Source organism: Chiloscyllium plagiosum, unplaced genomic scaffold (assembly GCF_037043375.1).
Source record: "Chiloscyllium plagiosum isolate Xiang-an unplaced genomic scaffold, Cpla_swu_hap1 HiC_scaffold_3, whole genome shotgun sequence".
Taxonomy (NCBI): domain Eukaryota; kingdom Metazoa; phylum Chordata; class Chondrichthyes; order Orectolobiformes; family Hemiscylliidae; genus Chiloscyllium; species Chiloscyllium plagiosum.
This window is the reverse complement of record NW_028270141.1, coordinates 152,184,640-152,211,469: the sequence shown is the minus strand read 5'-3', so window position 1 is coordinate 152,211,469 and position 26,830 is coordinate 152,184,640. Positions and strand designations below refer to the sequence as shown.

At 43.7% G+C, this 26,830-nt stretch overlaps 1 protein-coding gene across 1 annotated transcript in view; it reads right to left on the bottom strand.

The window, feature by feature from the left end:
- Positions 1 to 26,830, bottom strand: part of ptk7b (protein tyrosine kinase 7b) — a 278,930-nt gene that overhangs the window by 71,840 nt on the left and 180,260 nt on the right. The window contains exons 8-10 of the mRNA XM_043687347.2: positions 23,848 to 23,981; positions 9,966 to 10,101; positions 3,961 to 4,080 (exon numbers count right to left, since the gene is read on the bottom strand). Of these exons, the coding sequence (XP_043543282.2) occupies positions 3,961 to 4,080; positions 9,966 to 10,101; positions 23,848 to 23,981 (390 nt within the window). The remainder of the gene's footprint in view (positions 1 to 3,960; positions 4,081 to 9,965; positions 10,102 to 23,847; positions 23,982 to 26,830) is intronic.

Below are 26,830 nucleotides of genomic sequence, written 5' to 3'. Positions count from 1 at the left end.
CGGGCAGGTGGCTACAGCCTTGGGAGTGGACAATGTAGCAGAAACAGCCAGCTTGTGAAGAGAGAGCATTGATTTCTCTTTTTCTGCCTTCTGTGTGGGGAAGTAAAAAGAATTCCTAGTAGCTACTTACTTTGCACTTTGGCAGAAAGAATACAAGACCTGAACGTTACTTAAATTGGTAAAGACTGCAGAGAGCTACAACGGAGGGATTTGGGAATCCTCAGGAAACACTGGCATCCAAGTTCAACAGGTAATACAGAAGGCAAATGAACTGGCTGCCTTTATTCCAAAGGGAATGGATTACTAAAATAAGAAGGTCTTGCCATAATGATACAAGACACCAGTCTAACCACCGCTGGAATATCTCCTTATCTATTGAAAGGTATCTTAGCATTGGAGGTAGTCGTGAGAAGGACCACTGGTTTAGTTGTGTGTGTGGATGGATTTACATATGTGGAGAGGTTGCATAGATGGGCTTGTACTCACTGGAGTTTAGATGAATAAGGGGAGAACTTATTGAAACAAGATTCTTGACGGGGTGATTTACAGGTACATGTGGCGAGGTTGGTTCCCCTCCTCGAATAGTCTAAATCCAGCGGGTATAATGAGGAGAAATTTCTTCCCAAAAAGGGTTGGCAATCTGTGGACTTTTTTGTCTGTTGTGGTTGGGTTAAGTATATGATTTTTAAACAGTAAGGGAATCATGGGTTTTGGGGATATGGCAGTAAAGTTGACAACTATCAAGTCAGCTCATTGAATGACAGAGCATGCCCAATGTATCAAATGGCCTACTCCTGCTCTTACGTCTTATGATCTATTCTCCCTCATTCTTCTAATGAACATTGTTCTCTCTGCAAATTCCCAATTGAAAAGAAAAAAGGAAAAACACTTTGAGGGACTAAAAAGATAAATTCTCAAACAATGAAAGACAGGGTCAGTGTATCCACAACTTTATACTATCAGCAAAGAATGTGAAGAAATCGAAAGAAAACAACTAATCTGTGATGTGGATTGGTGCCAGACCATGCTTCATTGACTTTTAAATCACCTCCCACACCCATAATACTTGTGACTGGTCTCGTCTCTTTCCACAAGACCCCATAAGCTGTAGGAACAGAAGCCATTCAGACCATCAAGACTGCTCTGACAGGAAATGAGATCACGGCTGATCGGATTTAGCTTTCAATTCCTTGTCCCCATAACCCTCCATTCCCTCGCTGATTAAATACCTGTCTCAGTCTTGAACGTACTTTGTAGCCCAGCCTCAACAGCCCTTTGTGGTAAAGAATTCGACAGGTTAACTGCCATCTGAGAAGAAATTCTCATCTGTCCTAAACGAATGACCCTTTATCCTGCAATTATGTCTTCTGGTCGTAGACTCTCCCACAGGGGTAAACAACCTGCCAAGTTCTCTAAGGACCTTGAGTTTTCAACTGGGCTACTATTGAATCTATCCCAACTCTGTCATCTTATATTAGTTAGTATATTAGCATGGATAGACAATTGGCTCTCTTTAATACCATTGATTCTTAAGTAGCCATATTACCCTAACAAATTATTTTAGAAAGCCAAATTGTATTACATGCACTGCTTCCCTTTGATCTATCCTACTTGCTACCTCCTCAAAAGAACTAATAAATTTGTCTAACATGATTTCCTTGTCCTGGAACATGACCCTGAGGAACCCAAGGAGACTCTTGTGGAACAGTGGTAGTGTTGGCCCAAGTCCAAGTCCTATCTATTCAGAGGTATGCCGTAACATCGCTGAACATGCTGATTAGAAGAAAACACATATCTCCACAAACATCTGCAGGTATATCCTGGAGCCGAGATGACTGACCTCCAACAATCACAGCCGTCTCCCTCTGTCCGAGGTATAACTCCAACCGGCAGGAAGATTTCCCCAAATTCCTCGATGCCATGGTATCAAGGGCAGTAATTCTAAGATCACTTCTGGAGTTGAAGAGTGTGGTGCTGGAAAAGCACAGCCGGTCAGGCAGCATACGAGGAGCAGGAGAATCGACGTTTCAGGCATGAGCCCTTCATCAGGAATGAGGCTTGTTGGCCGTGGAGGCTGAGAGATAAATTGGAGGGGAGTGGGGCAGGGGGAAGTTAGCTGAGAGTGTGATAGGTCGGTGAAGGTGGGGGTGAAGGTGATAGTTTGGAGACCTCTGGAGGTCAACTCTTTTGATCAATGTTTGAATCAATGCTGCAATGAGGTCAGGGGCTTGTGACTCCAGTAAAACACAAATTCAGCATCACTGAGTGGATTATTACTATTCAAGTGCTGTCAGATAGCACTGTTGATGATCTCTTTCAACACTTTAGGGTTAAAAGATGACAATTGGCTAGGTTGGATTTCCATATTTGTGTGTGTACAGGACTTATCCGACAATCTTCCATATTACTGGATAGATGCCATTGTTGTAGCTGGATTGGAACAGCTTGGCTAACAGCATGGCAAGTTTTGGGGCACAGGCCTCCAGTACTATTGCCAGAATATCATCAGGACCAATGCTTTTGCAGCATTCAGTGACTCCAACTGAAGCAGAGATGAAGCAAAACCTGACAGTCATAATCACAGAATCAAAATTTACAGACCAACACCCATTCAAAGCCATCACCATCATGGTTATGTCCTGTCTTTCTAGCAGGAGATACCCAGCAGATGTGGTGACACAGTCATATACAGTGAGGGTCACGGGACAAAGGAACCTATTCATTACCATAAATACATCTTCCCTTTGCCCAACGTTGATGAATCAGTACTCGTGCAAGTTGAATATCTCGGAGGAAACACCAGGGGTAGCAAGGGCACAGAATATACTCTGAATGGCAATTTTAATGTCTATCACTCAAGATAGCTCAGCAGCATCACTACTGATTGAGCTAGTCAAGTCTTAGAGGAAGTAGTTTGAAGAATAGTTCTGCAACAGGTGGCAAGGAAACAATCAAGAAGGAAAAATAAACTTGACCTCAACCTAACCAATCAACCTGTTGCAAATGCATCTGTTCATGACAGTATTGGTATAAGTGAGCACTACATAATGCTTGTGGAGATGAAGTAACACATTCACAAAGAGGATACCCTCCATCATGAGTAATATTTCCAATATGCTAAATGGGACAGATTTTAACCAGATGTAGCTTACAGTTCAGAAACCCTGAGGTGCTGTAGACCATCAGCAGCAGAAATGTGCTCAAACACAATCTGTAACTTCAAAACCTGGCAGTTTCCCCACTCTAACATTGCCATCAAACCATAGATCAACTCTGGTTTAATGAATAATGCAGGAAAGCATGATCAGTAGCAATACCAAGCACAACCAAAAATGAAGTGTCAACATGGTGAGGCTAGTCATGAAGCAGCTTTCCTAATTTTGGCACTAGCTCCCAGATATTAGCAAGGAGGACTTGGCAGGATGGACAGGGTTGACCGAGTTGTTGGCATTTTTGGACAATGCCAGCCAGTCTGTCTGGTTTCATTTTTCTGGTGACCTTTTAGCAACTTGATACAACTGAATGGTTGGCTAGGATACTTCAGAAGCAGTTAAGAGTCAGCCACACTTTTGTGGGTCTGGAGTCACAGACCTGTTCAGCTAAGGATGCCAGCTTTCGCTCCCTAAAGGACATTCGTGAATCAGATAAGTTTCTATATTAATCACTTGGTCATCATTAGACTAAATAGCTCTGAAGAAGGGTCATTGATTGTATTGTTCACAAACTTGGCTGTGATATACTAGGTACCTTCATCCAAGTCATTCATATAGATTGGCTTACTCTTGTTCCAATTTCTTATAATAGAGGATAATGATCTTTTATTGCCACTCTATGTCCTTGCCACACTATTTAATAAAGTATTGAAAAGACCAGAAATATGAAGATTTTACTGGAATTCATTTGATATGCATTTTGGAGCACTAATAAAGAGATCAGATTTGAAGTAATAAAAATTCTCACCGCCTTTGCTCCATTTGATGACTGGTTTCTCACGGCCAGTGGCAGAGCACTGGATCGTCATATCCTTATTCAATTCCATACACTGCTGTGACTGTGGAGGTGGTGTGAACTTGAGCTTCTCTATAAAATGTAACAGGAGTTACAAGTTTTGGGTGGTTCAATGTATAACATTTCAGATGACGACATGAGACAGAAATAGTTTAGGATTAGACACTAGATTATATTGCTCCAAGATGGAATGAGAAAAGTAAAGACGGCACTGAAATTAACTCGCATAAGTTAGTATCACACACTCATTCAGCAACTTGGTGGGGCAAGTCTATATTATGCAGAATTAAATCAATTGGACTCGATTTGAAATCTCTACCAACTGTTTCCAGGCATGTAAGATTTCAGATTCTGGAACAGACTTCAGAGTCCTCGAGGGTTACTATGGGTCAGAAAGAACATATGAACTGTGGTAAAGATTTGAATGTTACAGTCAAAGATGTTGGAGGCAACAAGCTTTTTGGCAAAAGAGAGGCAGAGGCACACTTAATGAGCAGTTCTATAAGTAGGCCAGTACGACATTGGGGTCCATGTAGATAAATCAAAAGATGGATTTCATAAACAGAAGTGTGGAGTACAAAAGCAGGGGAAGTTATGCAAATACCTTCATGAAACAATGGCATGGCCACAGCTAGAATACTGCATCCAGATCTGCCATTTCACACTATAGAAAAAATGAGGGGGCCCTCTTGAAGATGCAATTAGACACAAACATTTACATCACAGAAGTAATCATCTGTCCCATCATGCTTGTGCTGATGAATCAAGATCTGGCTCCACAAGACCATTTTCCTCTTTTTTGCAATGCGTGTGAATATCTAAATACTGCTTAAATATTACAAGAGTTTGTGACTCAAACAATATTTTTAGACATTGAGTTCCAGACTCTCACCACCCTCTGAATGTAAAAGATTTCTCAACTCTACTCTTAATCTTCTATCTCTTATCTTAAATCTATCTGCCCTGATTATTGATCGTTCGACTCATGGAAAAAGTGCCTTCTTTCCACATAGTCCGAACCTTCCATCCCAGGCAGCATCGTGGTAAATCTCCTCCACAACCCTTTAAATGCAATCATCTTCTTCCTATAATATGGCTATAGTTCATTGAAGATTTATCAGCTTAATTCCTGGGAGTGGCAGGACTGACATGAGGAGCGGTTGAATCAGTGAGGGTTATATTCGCTGGAGTTCAGAAGAATGGTGGTCGTTCTCAAGAAACCCATAAAATTCCAACAGGACTAGACAGGGTAGTTGCAGGAAGGATGCTCCCTGTGGCAAGGGAGCCCAGTACCAAAGGGACAGTCTGAGGATACAAAGTAAACCATTGAGGACTGAGATGAATCTTCACCCAAAAATTGGTGAGCCTATGGAATTCAATACCACAGAAAGGGATCAAAGCCAAAATATAGCATAATTTTAAGAAGGACTTGGATATGGCACTTGGGGCTAAAGGGATAAAAGAAAATGAGAGCAGGCTATTCAGTTGGATGATCAGCCATGATCTTAATGAACAGCCTACTTCTATTCCTTTTCTCCAAGTTTCTAAATCTAACCAAACCTCTCCATGAGGATTTTGGTCTAGTTACACTTCAGATGTAACAGTCCAACATGTTCAGTTCCCATTCCCAGAAACAGCCCAATGCCTCAGGAAACTAAAGCTCCCCTTTGTGCATCATCTCTCTCGTCACATGTTCATCAGCTCTCTCTCTTTTTATTCCTATGCTTACTGTTGCATGGCACCAGGAATAATCTGGAGAAAAACTGTTGAAGCCTTGCCTTTTGATTTCCTGCATGACTCCCTAAAATCACCTTGCAGGATCCAGTGAGTGTGTTTTTCATGTTATTAATCAGAATATGGACCACAAACTGATCACTCACCCTCCCTCTTCAGAATGCCCTGCAGCCATTCATTGACTCTGCCACCGGGGAGTGTCTGCTCCATTCTCAAATGGATTCCAGTACTATGGGTCAACACTTCGTCCTCAAGGTGTCCCCACCTCAGAGCAGTTGGATTACCAAGATTGGTCCCACACTGGCCTCCACAGAGAAGCTGTCAAGCTCAATATTTTCAAAAGTCAATAAAAAATTGGCAAGCAAGATGAATTTGGAGGATTCCCTCACTAGCTGCCTAGTCCTTTTTTTAATCTAATAATCAACTATTCCCTCTCTACCTGCACTTCCACAAGCTGTGGGATGACCACATCCTGAAACTTATTAACCACAAGCCTCATGAATGCCCCATCATGACTCCAGTTGCCACTCACGATAACACAGTCAGAGGCTCCTCCTGCCCACTCAGTCATCCAGACTGTCAGGAGTCTGGAGATTTTCCCCACATAGTGCAGGATGTGTAAATCATTGGCCTGACAGTTCCACTCTTCCAATTAATTATAGAGTCATAGAAATGTTATAAAAATCAGTGGACACAGACTGAAGGTTCTGGGTAAGGGATGCAGAGAGAATGTGAACAAGAATCCTTTTAAAATTCAAGTGATAAGACTTTGAACTTAAAAATAAAGATAATTAACAATTTCAAAGTGAAATTCTTGGGACAGTAGAGGAACATAAACTTGCAGAAGCTAGAGTTGTGGGAGGGGAACGCGGGCACGGACTCTTTCTTGCTCCACAGACGCTGCCATATCCACCAAGTCTCTCAAGCGTTTTGTTTTTAATTGCACAGACATATTTCGCTAAAGCATTCTGTTCTTTCTTCATCATTCAATGATTTGCAAGATTATGACCCTCAAGGAAATTGGAAGGGGGACTATCATGAACAGCCATTCACAGATTCTTTTGACTGAAATTATCAATGTCATACCTTGAGAAACCTAGATAAAAGAGAAAACACCTCACTGGGGTAGCACCTGGAAATCAAGCCCTGCTATTCCTGGAGCCATGACAAGAAATCAAAATTTTAATCGAAATACCCAAAGTTTCTCAATTTTCTTGTCTGTTTGGACCCGGGTGAACAGAAAACAAAAACCAGGTTTCTGTAATTAACAAGAATTGCTACATATTACAAATGAATACATTCTAAGAACTGATAAATATAATTAATAGTTAGAACTTAAAGCTATATAAAGACGGGAACAGAAAACAGAAACTGAAGTAGGCCATTTGACTCTTTAAGGAGAAAGTGAGGTCTGCAGATGCTGGAGATCAAAGTTGAAACTTTATTGCTGGAACAGCACAGCAGGTCAGGCAGCATCCAGGGAACAGGAGATTCGACGTTTCGGGCACAGGCCCTTCTTCAGGAAGGGCCTGTGCCCGAAACGTCGAATCTCCTGTTCCCTGGATGCTGCCTGACCTGCTGTGCTGTTCCAGCAATAAAGTTTCAACATTTGACTCTTTAAGCCTGCTCTGCCATTCCTCGGCTGATCATCCAACTCAAAAGCCTGTTCCCACCTTTCCACATATCTTCTGATCTTTAGCCAAGTACTCTGCCCAACTCCTTGAAATCATACAATGTTTTTGCTTCAACTGCTTTCTATGGTAGTGAATTCCACAGGTTCACCACTCTTTGAATGAAGAAATTTCTCCTTATAAGTGTTACATGGTTTACCCCATACCCTGAGACTGTGATCCCCAACTCAGGACACCACCCCCATCCGTCCTCCTTCCCCCCTACCCCCAACACACAAATCTAGAACACCATTGCTCCATTTACCCTATTCAGCCTCGTTAGAATTTTATAGGTTTCTGTGACAAATCCCCCAACCCCCAATTACTCTAAAGTCCAGTAAATATAGTCCTAACTGATCACTCTTCATACATCAGTCCTGCCATCTCAAGAATCAGTCTGGTCCACATTCGTTGGCAATCCTTCCACAGCCAGAACATAGAACATAGAACAGTTAAGCACAGAACAGGCCCTTCAGCCCACGATGTTGTGCCGACCACTGATCCTCATGTATGCACCCTCAAATTTCTGTGACCATATGCATGTCCAGTAGTCTCTTAAATGTCCCCAATGACCTTGCTTCCACAACTGCTGGCAATGCATTCCATGCTCTCACAGCTCTGTGTAAAGAACCCGCCTCTGACATCCCCTCTATACTTTCCTCCAACCAGCTTAAAACTATGACCCCTCATGTTAGTTTTTCCCTATGCTATCCCTGATCGGATCTACTCTTTCTTTGACCATTCTCTTATTCCTCACATAAGTGTAAATGTAAAATGCCTTTGTGTTCTCCCTAATCCGTTCTGCCAAGCCTTTCTCGTGCCCCCTCCTGGCTCTCCTCAGACCAACATCTGTCAGAAGGAGGCCAAAATGGCATATGGCACAGGGAACAATCTGAAAAAATATCTTTGAAGTCCTGCTTTTCAATTTCCTACTTAACTCCTCAAAGTCAGCTTGCAGGATCTGCACACAATACTCCAGGTATGGTCTCTCCAAGATGCTATACAATTGCAATAAAATATCCCTGCTCCTTAACTCAAATCCTCTCATTGTGAAAGTTGCTTTCTTCACTGTCTGCTTTCTTCATTGCATGCCTACAGTAACTGGTGTACAAAATGCTCTGGCCTTGTTGTACTTGCACTTTTTCCAATAATCTTCGCTCATGTTGTTGCAACCAAAGTGGATAACCTCACACTTATTCACTGCCATGTATCTGCCCACTTATTCAACTTGTGCAAATCACACTGACAAAAACACACCGCTGTTATGAGTGAATATAAAACAACTGGGCAGGCAGTTCAATGGCCTCTGTCCACAGGATTCCCCAATTCTTTAATCTGTCTTCTCCAGGTATTTTTTAATTTCCTTGTAGGAGGCACAGAGCAACTGATCCACAAATATAGTCTCTGACATATTAGTTAAAAACAACAGCTTAGCTCAACTGGTGGACGAACATAATAGCTTCCTTCAGGAAGCAGGTATTTTCTACTGCAGAGACACAACACCTCACCTTCCAGAGGTCCAAAGCTTCTGGCGATATTATTCACACCCACAAACTGTTCAGCAACTTAAAAGGCAGTCACACTGTTGATAGCACACAGATGGCCTGTCACTCAATGTTAGAATTCCACAAACCAAATCAGCCAAATGCTACCAAACAAATCTCACTTTATATACATCTCAGGGCCAGCCCAGCTGCAACCAACCTCCCCCACAATTCTTGAACAAAGCAGCAGTGTAAACACCACTTATGAGCTTCAGTACCTTGCCTTTAAGAAATGCAGCAATACCTTCCACAATTATTGATATTAAAACAGTCCTTTTCCTATTACAGTCAGCAAATAAAACTACAGAAAAAAATATAGTCTTTAAAACAGTTAATCTTTTTGGTGACGTTGCTGCAGGATAAATACAAGCCAGGACCCCAGGAGTAGTCACCAGTTCCTCACATGGAATGGACCAAACTGGGATGCCATGCACTCATGCATTGCTTTGAGATCTGAAAATGGCAAAAAAACCCAAGTGCTACTTTGGTACTGAAAAGATTTCACAGAATTTCAGTATGTTTTCTTCTGATGGTTGGAAATCATGTCTATCTTCATGTAATGAGAGAGTCAAGCAAGGCGTCCAGTCTTCCTCAAGTTTGCTCCAAGAAGCACTGGCAGCAAAGTATGCATCAAAAGTCTCAGTAAAGTATCAGACATATTTCTGAAGACTTCAAAAGCTTGAAAAGTTAGCTAGCACCATTCAGAGTCACAGTCATATCGCATGGAAACCCTGCAGTTCAACCAGTGCAAGCTCAACATAATCCCAAACTAAACTAGTCCCACCTGCCTGCTCCTGGTTCATTATAAATACTCAACTGATAACAATTTTGGAGTGTTTGGGACAGAGAAAATACATCTTTGCAAAATATGAGCAAAGAAAATTGGGCAACCAGCTCTGTGTGGGCTAGGTGATACTGGGGATTGTATAGCACAGCTTGTATTACTCAATTCATGTTTCAAATGAAATGGTCAAACATAAATCAAGTTAGAATGGACACTTGCACTAACCTAAGACTTGGACACGTGCACCCTCTTCAATGTATCCTGCTGAGGTCCTGCTCTGACATTTGTATACAGTTCCATCATACACCTCCACATTATTAATACGCAGAGTTCCATTGTCAAACTCCTCAAATCGACTGTCCTGTAAATTAACCAAGACAATGAAAAGATACAGAAATTTATGCAAGTCTGCTAACACAGAACAACTGGTTCACAAATATAGCTTCTGACATACTGGTTAAAAACAACAGCTTAGCTCAACTGATGGACGAACATAACAGCTTCCTTCAGGAAGCAGGTATTTTCTACTGCAGAGACACAGTAAGAGACAAAAAGAGTTTGCAAATTGGTCAAATAAAGAACATTTCTTCCCCTCAAGTAACTTCAGACAAGAATTATAATTTAAGAAATGGGTTTTGGTAGCTTGGGTAAAAAATAGTTACTGCTTGCACATTAACACGTGATATGGAAGCAATTTGTTTGCATACAAAACAATGTTATAGCTGCAACTGTTTTATTATTCAAAAGACAGACATTTTGGTGAAGCTCTTCATCTTGTACTCATCAGAACTAATATAAAATGTCAATTTTCAAATATCACAACAGTTCATCGTATAGGAGAAAAGAGTGCTGAGTGGTTGGCAAATTGACCAATTGGGGCAGCACGGTGACTCAGTGGTTAGCACTGCTGTCTCACTGGGACCCGGGTTCGATTCCAGCCTTGGGCGACTGTCTGTATGGAGTTTGCACATTCTCCCAATATCTGCGTGGGTTTCCTCTGGGTGCTCCGGTTTCCCCCCACAATCCAAAGGTGTTCAGGTTAGGTGAATTGGCCATGCTGAATTGCCCACAGTGTTCAGGGATGTGTAGGTAAGGAGCATTGATCTGGGGTAAATATCGGATAGGGTTACTCTTCAGAGGGTCAGTGTGGACTTGTTGGGCCGAAGGGCCTGTTGCCACACTGTAGGTGTTCCAAGATTGCCAGTTTTACCACAAAGAACATATTCCCCAAACTCGCAGGTAATTTATAAATGGCACAAAATTTGAACATATTCCTTTGGCTTGCAAATGTTCCTAGATATCTTTGTACATTGCTTTGATCAAGCATAAATAGACAACATTACAAGGTAGACAAATATCTTATATTTCATTAGTATAGCTATTAGTATTTCCAGGACTGTTCAGCAATTTCTACTCAGTTATGGAGGACAGCCATCAGAAGACTTTTAGCTTTGGGTTTTGTAAGTACAGACTGCTCAAGAACAGTTTATACTCTGCCTCTTCCATGTAGGAAGCTGGCTGTGATTGTTGGAAGTCAGTCATCTCAGCTCCAGGACACCACTACAGGAGTTCCTGACGGTCTTGCCCTACGCCCAAACATTTTTAAATGATTAATCTATGACAACCATCCGCATCATAAAGTCAGAATTGGGGATGCTTGCTGATGATTGCGCAATGTACAGCACTATTCATGACTCCTTAGATACTGAAGCAGCTCATGTCTAAATGCAGCAAGACAATATCCAGCTTTGTGTTGACAAGAAGCATGCAACAGTCATGCCACACAAATGCCAGGCAATGACGATCTCTAAATAAAAGACAGTCTGACCATTGCCCCATGACATACAATGGTATTACCAACATTGAATCCCTAACTTTCAACATCCTAGGTATTACTATTGACCAGAAACTGAAATGGACTTGCCATATAAATAGTGAAGAGTCTGAAGAAAGGTTATTGGACTTGAAACATTAACTCTACTCTCTCTTCACAGATGCTGCCAAAACTGTTGAGTTTCTCCAGTAATTTATGTTTTCATTTCAGATCTTCAGCATGTGCAGTTCTTTGTTTTAGGTTTGTGAATCTGCGGAATTCTTTACTGTAGAGGGCTGCTGAGGCTGGGTCATAATGTATATTGAATGCTGAGAAAGTCGGATTTTTAAATCAGTAAATGGATCAAGGATTACGGAGATATGGTGGAAAAATGGAGTTGAGAATCATCAGATCAGACATGGTATGACTGAACAAGGGACCCGACTTGACAAGCTGCATTGCCTACTTCTGTTCCGATGACCTATGATTTTATCTTCAGGCTAACAGTATTTTCTTGCAATCTCATAGCCTACTTCCCTTCAGCTGCTGCAATTTTTAACTTGTTTGTCTTGTGTGTTTTTGTGTATTAAATGAATATTATAATTGTTACAATTTATCAGATGATGCAATACTCCAGAAATGCAAGCCATTGCATCATTATCAACATCTATTGTGATGGGATTTGAACCCATTGCCTAAACCATTAGCATACATCTCTGGACTGGACTTTAAAATCAATTAAAATCAATGTTATACAGCTCACACAATCTGTTGAAAGTAAAGTTAAATCAAATGATTATTTTTCAATTGGCACAGACATCATCGGTGTTTAAATTTTCTACATATCTATAAGTGGGTTCGGGTTAATTGGTTTTACTGGCAGTATCAAAAGTGTGGTGCTGACAAAGCATAGCAGGTCAGGTAACATCCAAGGAGCAGGAGAGTTAATGTGTCAAGCATAAACTCTTCATCAAGGGGGAGCGCGTGCGAGAGAGAAGGAGCGCGAGAGCAAGAGTGCAGGCGCGAGAGCGAGCACAAGAGCAAGAAAGAGCAGGCGCGAGAGCGAGCGCAAGAGTGAGAGAGAGCAGGCGCGAGAGGGGGCACAAGAGGGGGCGTGAGAGCGAGAGAGAGGGTGCAAGAGAGAGGGCACGAGAGAGAGCCGGCGCGAGAGCGAGCTGGTGCAAGAACAAGAGAGTGGGTGCGCGCAAGAGAGAACAGACGTGAGAGAGTGCACGTGAGATAGAGAGGGCGCACACGATGGTGAGCAAGAGACATTTACCTCAAGCAAGAGAAAGAGAGGGCACATTTGAGAGCGAGAAAATGTGCGTGAGAGAGAGTGTGTATGCGTGTGTGTGTGTGAGTGAGAGATGTGGAGGAGGTGCTGAGAGATAAATAGGAGGGTGGGAGTGGGGCTGTGAGGTAGGTATCTTGGAATGCGACAGGTGGATGAAGATGGGGAGCCGAGGGTGGAGCGGATAGGTGGGAAGGAAGATGAACACGCAGTTCAGTTCAAGAGGGCCGTGCTGAGTTGGAGGGTTGGATCTGGAATAAGGTGGAAGGAGGGGAGATGTGGAAGCTGGTTAAATCCACATTGATCCGGTGTGGTTGGAGTGTCCCTTGGCGGAGTGGGAGGGCGAGTGGGGTTGTTTAGCACGTGTGTCCCGGAGATGTTTTCTGAAACATTCTGCAAGTTGGCGTCTTGTCTCCCCAATCTAGAGGAGACCACAATGAGAGCAACGGACGCAGTAGATGAGGTGTTTGGACGTGCAGAAAAATCTCTGCTGGATGTGGAAGGATCCTTTGGGGCTTTGGATGGAGATTGGGGGGTGGGTGCACAGGTTTTACATCTCCTGCGGTGACATGGCAAGGTGCTGGTAGTGGAGGATTGGTTGGTGGTGGGCATGGACCTAACAAGGGAGTCGCAGTGGGAACTGTCTCTGCAGAATGCTGTAAGGAATGGGGACGGAAATATATCTCTGGTGCTGGGGTCTGGCTGTAGGTGGCAGAAATGGTGAGGATGATGCGTTGTATCCAGAGGTTGGTGGGGAGGAAGGTGAGGACCTTGGTGGTTCTATCCTTGTTGCAGTTGAAGGGGTGGGGCTCAAGGGCAGAGGTGCAGCAAGTGGAGGAGATACACTGGAGAGCATTGTTCACCACATGGGAGGGGAAATTGTGGTCCTTTAAGCAGGAGGCCATCTGGGATGTACTGGAGTGGAACTGCCCCACCTGGGAACAGATGCGGCGGAGGAACTGGGAGTAAGAAATAGCGTTTTTGGAGAAGGGGTGTGGGAGATGTAGTCCAAGTAGCTGTGGGAGTTAGTAGATTTGAGGTAAATGTCCGTGCTGAGTCACCGTCGGAAATGGAGATTGGGGGGGGGGCGAACAGGAAGGGAAGGGAGGTGTCTAAGATGGTCCAGCTGAACTTGAGGTCAGGGTGGAAGGTGTTTGTGAAGTTGATGAACTGCTCAACCTCCTTGTGGGGCACGAGGCGGTGCCAATACATTCAGTCATCCATGTAGTGGAGGAAAATTAGGGAATGCTGCCAGTGTAACTTTGGAAGATGGACTGTTTCCACATACTCGATGACGGGTCAGGCATAGCTGGGGCCCATGCGGGTGTCCATGACTACACCTTTGGTAGGAAGAAAATGGGAGGATTCGAAGGAGAAATTGTTGAGGGTGAAAACCAGTTCCGTCAATCGAATGAGTGTGTTAGTGGAAGGGACTGGTTGGGTCAGCATGAGAGGAAGAAATGGAGGGCTTGGAGGCCTTCATCATTGCAGTTGGATGTGTACAAGAACTGAACATCTATGGTGAAGATGAGGTATTGGGGGCCAGGGAGCCAAAGGTCATGGAGAAGGCGGAGGGCATGGGTGGTTTCCCAAATGTATGTGGGGAGATCCTGGACCAAGGAGGACAGGACGGTGTCAAGGTATGCAGAGGTAAATTCAGTGGGACAGGAGCAGGCTGAAACAATGGGTCGCCCTGGGCAGTCAGGTTTGTGAATTTTGGATAAGAGATAGAACTGGGTGGTGTGGGCCCCCCGAGGTAATTAGGCTGTGGATGGTCTGGGAGATGATAGCTTGGTGATGGGAGGTGAGGTTGTGGACGAGGGACAGTAGGAGGAGGTGTCCATGAGTTGGCACCTGGTTTCAGCAGGGATATGTTGGAGGCGGGTGAAGTGGTCCTCAGAGTGTGGATGGGAACCTGATGGAAGTAGTAAGCCAAAGGTGGAGGAAGAAAAATCCAACGTTACGACAGGTGTTGAACTCATTCACCTGGGAGGGTACTGCGAAGAAGGTGAGACCATTACTGAAGACTATCATTCATTCGCAGTGAGGGGCAGGTTTGGGGAGAGATGGAAAATAAATCAGGGCAGGGAGCTTGGTGCTGGCGGAGACTATATCTGGAGTGGGTGTGGTCATGGTATCATGGGTGACATCACCAAAGGAAGTGACACACACTGTAGGGGTCAGGGGAGCGGAAGTGGTATACATTCCGTGGCATCGGTGGGTGCAGAAGTGACGTCCCTTGTACCATTCGTGGTACAGCTGCAGCTGCGTGGTTCTCAGTGGTGTTCCAGTGAGTGACATCAGTAGGAGCAGAAGTGGTTGAGGCGGCAGCAAAGATGGGGACGGATGACGTGATGGATAGTCTTCACAGCGGTTTCAGCAGCAGTTGTTCTTGCAGCAATCACGGGAGCGGTGTAGTCAGCGGTGGCTGTGGTCTGTGGGATGGTGAGGGCAGAGGTGACAGCATCGCTTGTCGCGGTGGTGGTGGGTGTAGCACCTTTGTGGCTAATGACAGTTCTGGAAGCTGGGAGAAGATTCTAGAATGATCAAGGAATCCAGAGACTGGAGGTAAGTATGTGAAAGTTTGGTGTACTTACATTCCTTGATGTCCGATAAGCTGGAGAAAAAACATTTGTTGAGTGTGAAGATTCTTCTCAGGATGAAGAACAGCAGAGGTCCTTTGCAAGTCTGGGAGAGTGTGGCCCTGAGCTGGGGAAGGGCTGACTGCAGGGAGAGTGGGTGGCGGCGCATAGCTGCAAGCGTGGAGCGGAGGATCCATAGGGAGAACTGTTTCTGGAAGCTTTGGATTTGCTATAGGTAGTGGGTGATGTTCAAATATTACCAAAGCCAACGTGCGTACAAATGAAGGGTGAGTTCTCATATTAATTTGCAGTGCTTTTGAAAGTGCTTTTATTCTTTGAATGGTGAACAGGTTGATATTTGAGAAAATTGCTCCAGCTATGTGGGACCAGTAAGAAAGACAACAGTGTATTTAGAAATTTAGCTGTTATTGGGTATTCAAAGTTAAAAATCACACAACACCAGGTTATAGTCCAACAGGTTTATTGGAAGCACACTAGCTTTCGGAGCGACGCTCCTTCATCAGGTGATAGTGGAGGGCTCGATCGTAACACAGAATTTATAGCAAAAATTTACAATGTGATGGAGTTCAATGTAGCTAAGTGTGAGGTGATTCACTTTGGTAAGAGTAATAAAAGATGGGGTACTGGGCTAACGGTCAGATACTTGGTAGTGTGGATGAGCAGAGGGATCTTGGTGTCCATGTACACAAATCTTTGAAAGTTGCCACCCAGGTAAATAGTGCGGTGAAGAAGGCATATGGCGTACTGGCTTTTATTGGTAGAGGAATTGAGTTCCGGAGTACTAAGGTCATGTTGCAGTTGTATAAGACTCTGGTGCGGCCACATCTGGAGTATTGTGTGCAGTTTTGGTCGCCATACTATAGGAAGGATGTGGAGGCACTGGAACGGGTGCAGAGGAGGTTTACCAGAATGTTGCCTGGTATGGTAGAAAGATCGTATGAGGAAAGGCTGAGGCACTTGGGGTTGTTTTCATTGGAGAAAAGAAGGTTTAGGGGTGACTTGATAGAGGTGTATAAGATGATTAGGGGTTTAGATAGGGTCGACAGTGAGAATCTTTTTCCACGTATGGAGTCAGCTATTACAAGGGGGCATAGCTTTAAATTAAGGGGGGGTAGGTATAGGACAGATGTTAGGGGTAGGTTCTTTACTCAGCAAGTCGTGAGTTCATGGAATGCCCTGCCAGTAGCAGTGGTGGACTCTCCCTCATTATGGGCATTTAAGCGGGCATTGGATAGGCATATGGAGGATAGTGGGCTAGTGTAGGTTAGGTGGGCTTGGATCGGCGCAACATCGAGGGCCGAAGGGCCTGTACTGCTCTGTATTCTTCTATGTTCTATGTAACTGAAATTATACATTGCAAAATTGATTGTCTGTTAAGCCTTTCATCTGTCAGAATACAGTGATAGTTTCACTTCTTTCATGTGTAAATCACAAAACCTTTTTTTTAAAGTTGCATTCTCGGGTTAGCTGTTAACAATGGTGATAGCTACTCAATATGTTGAAGGTGTTGGCCCCCTGTGCTCTCTAGGAGAAAGTGAAGACTGCAGATGCTGGAGATCAGAGCTGAAAATGTGTTGCTGGAAAAGCACAGCAGGTCAGGCAGCATCCAAGGAGCAGGAGAATCGATGTTTCGGGCATGAGCCCTTTTTCAGGAATTCTTGAAGAAGGGCTCATGCCCGAAACGTCGATTCTCCTGCTCCTTGGATGCTGCCTGACCTGCTGTGCTTTTCCAGCAACACATTTTCAGCCCTGTGTTCCCTGTCTATGCCATGATGTTTAGATTGATTCTAATCTAAAAGTGAGATAACAGAGTTTTACATGCAGTTTTTGAGCTCAGAGTTCTACATGAATGCATGCAGTTTTTGAGCAAAGTACAATGTAACTCTGCAAGTACAAATTCACCCCACAAAATATGTGTGTGCATGTGGGTCTTTGTCTGTGTGTGTGTGTGTGTGTGTGTGTGTGTGTGTGTGTGTGTGTGTGTGTGTGTGTCTGTCTGTCTGTCTGGGGTGGGGGTTGTGAGTGTGAGAAAGTGTGTGTGTTGTGTGTGTGCGTGCGCAGAGTGTCTTAAGTCTGTGACGGGGTGCATGTGTGAGTGTGGGAGTGTGTGTGTGTGTGTAGGAATATCTGTGTGCATGTGTAGTGCAATGGTGATCACCTGTAATGTGACATGAACCCAAGATCCCGGTTGAGGCCCTCCCTAAGGGTACCGAACTTAGCTATCAGTCTCTGCTCGGCCACTTTTCTCTGCTGCCTGTCCTGAAGTCCACCTTGGAGAATGGTCACCCGAAGGTCCGAGGCTGAATGTCCTGGACCACTGAAGTGTTCCCCAACTGGGAGGGAACCCTCCTATCTGTTGATTGTTGTGCGGTGCCCATTCATCCGTTGTCATAATCTTTGCTCGGTTTCCCCAATGTACCATGCCTCCGGGCATCCTTGCCTGCAACGTATAAGACAGACAACGTTGGCTGAGTCACATGAGTACCTGCCATGTACAAGGAGGGAGGTGTTCCCATGCGTAATAGTGGTATCTATATCCACAATCTGACACGTCTTGCAGCGTCCACCGTGACAGGGTTGTATGGAGTTGTCCTGAGAGCCGGGCAGTTTGCTATGAACGATGATCTGTTTGAGGTTTGGCGGTTGTTTAAAGGCAAGTAGCAGAGGTGTGAGGAAGATCTTGGTGAGGTGCTGATCCTCATTGATAATGTGTTGCAGGTCACAAAGAACATGGCGTAATTTTTCAGCTCCTGGGAAGTATTGAACAACGAAGGGTGCCCTGTCAGTTGCAGCACATGTCTGTCTCCTGAGGAGGTCATTATGGTTCCTTGCTGTGGCACGTCGGAACTGGCGGTCGATGAGTTGAGCATCGTACCCCGTTCTTGTGAGGGCATCCTTGAGTACTTCCAGGTGTCCGTCACGTTCCTCCTCATCTGAGCAGATCCGGTGTATGCATAGGGCTTGTCCATAGGGAATGGTTGTTTTGGCTGGAAGCTGGAGAAGTGTAGCATTGTGAGGTTGTCTGTGGGTTTGCGGTAGAGTGTGGTGCTGAGTTGGCCATCCTTGATGGAGACGCACGTGTCCAAGAATGAGACAGATAGTCGAGAGTAGTCCATGCTGAGTTTGATGGTGGAATGAAACTTGTTGATGTCACTGTATAGTTTTATCTGCACTCACTACACACACACACACACAAATATTTTGTGGGGTGAATTTGTACTTGCAGAGTTACATTGTACTTTGCTCAAAAACTGCATGCATTCTTGTAGAACTCTGAGCTCAAAAACTGCATGAATTTATGTAAAACTCTGTTATCTCATTTTTTAGATTAGAATCAATCTAAACATCATGGCATAGACAGAGAACACAGGGGGCTAACATCTTCAACATATTGTCTAGCTATCATCATTGTTAACAGCTAACCCGAGAATGCAACTTTAAAAAAAAGGTTTTGTGATTTACATACGAAAGAAGTGAAACTATCACTGTACTATAACAGATGAAAGGCTTAACAGGGAATCAATTTTTCAATGTATAATTTCAGTTAGATCACATTGTAAATTTTTGCTATAAATTCTGTGTTACGATCAAGCCCTCCACTATCACCTGATGAAGGAGCGTCGCTCCGAAAGCTAGTGTGCTTCCAATTAAACCTGTTGGACTATAACCTGGTGTTGTGTGATTTTTAACTTTGTACACCCCAGTCCAACACTGGCATCTCCAAATTAAGTATTCAAGGTATTCATATTAATATTCTATTGCTGAAATCTCCAATACCAAAAGTCAATGACTCAGCCGTGTGCTCTTCAGAGAACCTAAACTGTAGCTCCAGTATACAAGAGGTTAAGAGTAATGAGGTTTCAAGGTTGCAAGAGTTCACAAGCAAGCAGGAAGAGGGTTTGAAGTGTGTATACTTCATTGTCAGGAGCATCCGGAATAAGGTGATGAACGTGCAACCTTAAAACCTCATTTCTGACCTCACTACTCAACCTCCTGTACACACTGTTGGGAGGTTTCTATAAGCCTCCAAATAGTTCCAGAGATGTAGAGGAAAGGATAGCAAAGATAATTCTGGATAAGAGCAAGTGTAACAGGGTAGTAGTTATGGGGACTTTAACTTCCCCAACATTGGCTGGGAATACTACAGTTCGAGTACTTTAGATGAGTCAGTTTTTGTCCAATGTGTGCAGGAGGGTTTCCTGACACACGGTATGTAGACAAGTCAACAAAGGGCGAGGCCACACTGGATTTGGTACTGGGTAATGAACCCAGTCAGATGTTAGGTTTGGAGGTAGGTGAGCACTTTGGTGATAGTGATCACAATTCAGTCATGTTTACTTTAGCAATGGAAAGAGATAAGTCTATGACGCAGGGTAAGAGTGATTGCTGGGGGAAAGGCAATTATAATGGGAGTAGGCAAGATTTAGGATGCATAGGATGGGGAAGGAAGTTGCAGGGGATGGGCACAACTGAAATGTGGAGCTTATTCAAGGAACAGCTACTGCGTATCCTAGACATATATGTACCTGTCAGGCAGGAAGGAAGTGGTTGAACAAGGGAGCCGTGGTTTACTGAAGAAGCTGAATCTCTGGTCAAGAGGAAGAAGGCAGCTTATGTTAGGATGAGATGTGAAGTCTTAGTTAGGGCACTTGAGAGTTAAAAGTTAGCCAGGAAAGACCTAAAGTGAGAGCTAAGAAGAGCCAGGAGGGGATGTGAGAAGTTGTCAGCAGGTAGAATCAAGGGAAATCTTAAAGCTTTCTATAGCTATATCACATAAAAGATTGACTACAGAAAGATTAGGGCCAATCAAGGATAGTAACAGACGTTGTGCGTGGGGTCCGATGAGATAGGGGAAGCGCTAAATGAATATTTTTTGTCAGCATTCACAATGGAAAAGGACAATGTTGTCAAAGACAATACTGAGATACAGACTATTAGACTAGATGGGACTGAGGTTCACAAAGAGAGGGTGTTAGCAATTCTGCAAAGTGTGAAAATAGATAAGACCCTGGGCCGGATGGGAATTTTCATAGGATTCTATGGGAAGCCAGGGAGAGGATTGCAAAGCCTTTGGCTTTGAACTTTATGTCATCATTGTCTCCAGGAATAATGGCAGTAGAGTGGAGGATAGCAAATGTTGCCCCCTTGTTCAAGAAGGGGAGTGGAAACAAACCTGGTAATTATACACCTGGGAGCCTTACTTTGGTTGTGGGTAAAGTGTTGGCAAAGGTTATAAGAGAGAGGGATAAGTTGATTAGGGATAGTCAACACGGTTTTGAGAAGGGTAGGTCATACCTCACAAACCTTACTGAGTTCTTTGAGAAGGTGACCAAAAAGGTGGATGAGGGTAAAGTGGTTGATGTGATGTATACAAATTTCAGTAAGGCATTTGATAAGGTTCCCCACGGTAGACTGTTGCTCAAAATATGGAGGCATGGGATTGAGGGTGATTTAGCGGTTTGGATCAGAAATTGGCTAGCTAAAAGAAGGCAGAGGGTGGTGGTTGATGAGAAATGTTTATTGTGGAGTTCAGTAACTGGTGGTGTGCCACAAGGATCTGTTTTGGGGCCACTGCTGTCTGTTATTTTTATAAATGACTTAAGACGAGGGCAGAGAAGGATGGGTTCATAAATTTTCGGATGGCAATAAGATCGGTGGAGTTGTGGATTGTGCGGAAGGAGGTTGCAGGTGACAGAGGGACATAGATATGCTGCAGAGCTGGGCTGAGAGGTGATAAATGGAGTTTAATGCAGAAAAGTGTGAGGAAATTCACCTTGGAAGGAGCAACAGTACTGGACTAATGGTAAGATTCTTGGTAGGGTTGATGAACAGAGAGATCTCGGTATCCATGTACATAGATCACTGAAAGTTGCCACCCAGGTTGATAGGGTTAAGTGCGTTAGCTTTTGTTGGTAGAGGGATTGAGTTTCAGAGCCACAAGGTCATGCTGCAACTGTACAAAACTCTGGTGTGGCTTACAGTTCTGGTCACATTATAGGAAGGAGGTGGAAGCTTTGGAAAGGGTTCAGAGGAGATTTACTACAATGTCGCCTGATATGGAGGGAAGGTCTTATGAGGAAAGGCTGAGGGACTTGAGGCAGTTTTCGTTAGAGAGAAGATGGTTGAGAGGTGCCTTAATTGAGACATACAAGATAAGCAGAGGGTTAGATTAGGGTGGACAGTGAGAGCCTTTTTCTTCAGATGGTGATGGCTAACACGAGGAGACATAACTTAAATTGAGGGGTGATATATATAGGACAGATGTCAGAAGTAGCTGAAAATGTGTTGCTGGAAAAGCGCAGCAGGTCAGGCAGCATCCAGGGAACAGGAGAATCGATGTTTCGGGCATAAGCCCTTCTTCAGGAATGAGGAACGTTTGTCCAGCAGGCTAAGATAAAAGGTAGGGAGGAGGGACTTGGGGGAGGGACGTCAGAAATGCGATAGGTGGAAAGAGGTCAAGGTGAGGGTGATAGGTCAGACTGGGGTGGGGGCGGAGAGGTCAGGAAGAAGATTGCAGGTTAGGAAGGCGGTGCTGAGTTCGATGGATTTGACTGAGACAGGTGGGGGGAGGGGAAATGAGGAAACTGGTGAAATCCGAGTTCATCCCTTGTGGTTTGAGGGTTCCTAGGCGGAAGACGAGGTGCTCTTCCTCCAACCGTCGTGTTGTTGTGGTCTGGCGATGGAGGAGTCCAAAGACCTGCATATCCTTGGTGGAGTGGGAGGGGGAGTTGAAGTGTTGAGCCACAGGGTGGTTGGGTTGGTTGGTCCGGGTGTCCCAGAGGTCTTCTCTGAAACGCTCCGTAAGTAGCTGGCCTGTCTCCCCAACATAGAGGAGGCCACATTGGGTGCAGAGGATGCAATAGATGATGTGTGTGGAGGTGCAGGTGAATCTGTGGCAGATATGGAAGTTTCCTTTGGGGCCTTGGAGGGAGGTGAGGGGGGAGGTGTGGGTGCAAGTCTTGCACCTCCTGCGGTTGCAGGGGAAGGTGCCGGGAGTGGAGATTGGGTTGGTGGGGGGTGTGAATCTGACGAGGGAGTCACGGAGGGAGTGGTCTTTGCAGAATGCTGATAGGGGAGGGGAGGGAAATATATCCTTGGTGGTGGGGTCCGTTTGGAGGTGGCGGAAATGACGGCGGATGATGCGCTGTACATGGAGATTGGTGGGGTGGTAGGTGAGGACCAGTGGGGTTCTGTCCTGGTGGCGGTTGGAGGGGCGGAGATGTCAGAAGTAGTTTCATTGTTCAGAATACTAGGGGGCGTGGAACGCACTGTCTGCGACAGTAGTAGACTCACCAACTTGGAAGGCATTTAAATAGTCATTGGATAAACATATGGATGAAAATGGAACAGTGAAAGATAGATAAACTTCAGATTGGTTCCACAGGTTGGTGCAACATTGAGGGCAGAAGGGCCTGTACTGCACTGTAAGGTTCTATGTTTTAAAAGCCCATATCACGTTTACATTTGATTAAGCTACTTTGGGGGAGAAAAACGTCATTTACTTTAGCTGTCAGCTATGGCTCAGTGGCAAATGCTGAGTCAGAAGAATTCAAGCTGACCTCAAGAGAAATTGTTTTCACCCAGTGGTTGGAATCTCGATCTCGGTCCTGAAATAGAAGTGGAGATACAAATTTGGATTGTCTGAGTCAGAAGGTCATGGGTTTAAGCCCAAGGACTTGAAAACAATCTATGCTTCGAGACCAGTGTAGCTTTGAAGTAGTGCAGTATTGTCAGAAGTGTGATCTTTTGGATGAGATCTTAAACACTCTCTTGAATGTATAAGTCCCCATGATACATCTGAAGAACATATGGTGACTCCTCTCCACTTGCCAGTCAATATGTCACCAACAAATAATGATCTGGTTATCAGTTTATTGTTTGTGAATCAGGTTAAGGGCAGTTTTAGCATATGACTCCAATGAAAAGCTATCATGTAGTGCTGCAGCTGTACGGCATGCTATAAATTATGGCTTGAAGAAGTGCAGTTTAGTATTATTCCTGATTATTTGTCAATGACCATGAAAAACACCTAATACTCTGTTCTGTGCTGTGAGCTGTCAACCAAGACTATGATTGTGATGCTATAACTGGTCTGTGTTCTTGTGCAAGAAAAGGATAAAATCTACCAGAGCACCTAACTCCAAAATGAGCAATTTTGTTTTAAAAAGATGTGTGAACACAAAAAAAAACACAATCAGTTGAGATATCCTTTCTGCTTCAATAACCTGTTTGCAGTCAGGATTCACAAATGTGAGAGGCAGGAAAAGTAAAAAGGAACTATATCTGAACAAAAATTATTTTCAAAAAAGTGACGAGGATAGACATTTACATTGCCACCTTCTTCAGTAATCTGAGCCAATCGTAAACTGCACATACCTCCATAGACAATGATATACTTACACCTGAAATATCCACATTGTTCCGGAACCAGGTAACTGTAGGAGTTGGGGTGGCCCGGGTGCTACAGTGCAAAAATCCTGGCTTCCCCTCTTCTAACTTGCTGTCTTTTGGCTTGACGACCCACTCTGGAATTGCTGTAAGTCGAAGAGTTAACAAGAAGAAATTCATTACACTAATTTAGACAACTTCACTGTCTTGGTTTAAAAAGTGTTAAAAAAAGTAAATAAAACACTTAGACTTTGATGAGCTGTGATTTGATCAAGTAAGGAAATGCACTAGCAAGAGTTGCACTAAGCCACAAATCAGGAAACTGTCCCTCCTCTTCTACTCTGTTCAGATTCGTCATTTTCAATACTACTGTTAACCTTCTCATCTGCAAAGAGGATACCTGCTCTGCCTAATTCATCCACATAACTCAAGTTTTTCAACCATACATGTCAAATCTTTTCTGCACTTTCTCTAATGCCTTCAGATCCTTCCAAAACACACGGATATAACACTCCATTTGAGGCTGAATTTTACATAAAGGTTCACCACAACATCCAGCCTTTTGTAGTCTCTGGCTCTATTTATAAAGCAGAAGATCCCCATCAAATATTTTTTCAGTCTGTCCTATTATCTTAAATCTTTTGTGCACATACTCAACACCCCAATGTTATATCTCTCTGTACCATCTGAGTTGTATCCTCTATTTTGTAATGCTTTTGCTGATTCTTTCTACCAAAAATGTATTCAATTCAAACATCATGAAATACAGCAAATTCAGGATATTCAGTGCAAATCAATGGTGAAATTGACAGCAAAATTCTGTAACAGCAGCAGCAGACTGAGTGACAATTCGGATAGAGAATGTTTGATATGGCCATAAAACCATGCATCTCCACCTTGCCTGAAAATGGTTTATATTTATGCAGAAATAATGAGAATCTTGCCAGATACTTTTAACTTTCAAATCTTTCCTATGTCATACAGTATCCAATCTCAGAAGTCACAAATTAGCATTCATGAGTTGCTGCAACAGAACCAAAGACAGCAGGGAGATTCCAGTTTCCATTTGTCAATTAGAAATCAAGAGAATGCACTGCAAATTGGCAATAAAGCAATACCCACATCTCATGAACAAACTCATAAAACCTTGAAGACACTGCTTATGACAGTCCCAAAATAATTTGAAGGGATCAATTAGATCTATTTCTTTCTCTCCTGGAATACAGAATCACTGAAGCGTTGCACCACAGAAAAAGGCCATCCGCCTCATTGTTCCTGCACTTGCTCTCCAAGTGAGTGCCATTGACCTACCATTCCTCATATTCTTGCACATTACTGCTAGTCAAAAAATCATCCAATGCCTTCTTGAATGCCTCAGTTGAATCTATCTCTATCACATTTCTAAGGTTTGCCAAGCCCAAACCAATTCTCGTATGTTTTTTCCTCAATCCACAAGTGTCACTTTTGTAAAGCACTTTAAATCTATACCATCTTGACCTTGATCTTTTTAAAAGTGAGAACTTTTCTCCTGATCTACCTATCCAGCTTCTCAAGATTTTGCCAACTTCAATCAGATTTCTACCAAGCCTTCTTCTCTCACAGGAGAGCAGCTCTAACCTCTCCAATCCATCCTTATAATTGAAATTTCTCAGCAATGGAACTATTCTTGTAAACCTCTTCTGCACTGTCTCCAATCGCTTCACATCGTTCCTATAGTCATAGTCATACATAACAGAACAGACCTTCTGGTTCATTGAATCTGTGCCAATCTATCTACGCTTGTCCCACTTTCCAGTACATGGCCTGTTATGACATTTTAAATGCTCATCCAACTAACTTCTAAAGATTATCAAGTTTCTTGTCTCTATTGCCCACCCAGTACCTTCTGAATTTCCATCACCTTCTGGGTGAAATTATCTTTTTTTCCTTAAAGCCCCTCTAAATCTCTTAACTGCCACCTTAAAATTATGCCCCATGGGGACTGATCCTTGAATTAAGGGGAACAGCTGCTTCCTATCCATCCTGTCTATGTCCCTCATGATCTTATACACCTCAATCAGATATCCCTCAGCCATCACTATTCCGAAGAAAACAACCCAAGCCTACACACTTACTTCATAGCTCCACCACAGGCAATATTCTGGTGGATCTCATCTGTACCCCCTGCAATGCAATCACAGTCTTCCAATAATGCAGTGACCAGAATTACACATATTACTCCCAGCTGTGGTCTAACCAACTTCTTGTATAACTTAGTACAACTCACGACTTAGGATGCGTGGCTTGGAAAAGTAGGCTTCAAGGGAAGGGCGCAATTGATATGTGGAGCTTGTTCAAGAAGCAACTATTGAGTGTCCTTGATAAGTATGTACCTGTCAGGCAGGGAGGAAAGGGTCATGTGAGGGAGCCGTGGTTTAATAAGGAATTGGAATCCCTTGTTAAAGGGAAGAGGGCGGCCTATGTAAAGATGAGGCGTGAAGGTTCAATTGGGGCGATTGAGAGTTATAAGGTAGCCAGGAAGGATCTGAAGAGAGAGCTAAGAGCAGCAAGGAGGGGACATGAAAAGTCCTGAGTTGGTAGGATTAGGGAAAACCCAAAGGCTTTCTATAGGTATGTCAGGAATAAAAGAATGACTAGGGTAGGAATAGGTCCAGTCAAGGATAGTAGTGGGAAGTTGCGTGTGGAGGCTGAAGAGATTGGGGAGACATTGAATGAATACTTTTCGTCAGTATTCACTCAGGAACAGGACATTGTTGCCGATGTGAATACTGAGTCACAATTAATTAGAATGGATGGCTTTGAGGTATGTAGAGAAGAGGTGTTGGAAATTCTGGAAAGGTGAAAATAGATAAGTCCCCTGGGTCTGATGGCATTTATCCTAGGATTCTCTGGGAAGCAAGGGAGGAGATTGCAGAGCCATTGGCCTTGATTTTTATGTCCTCGTTGTCTACAGGAATAGTGCCAGAAGACTGGAGGATAGCAAATGTGGTTCCCT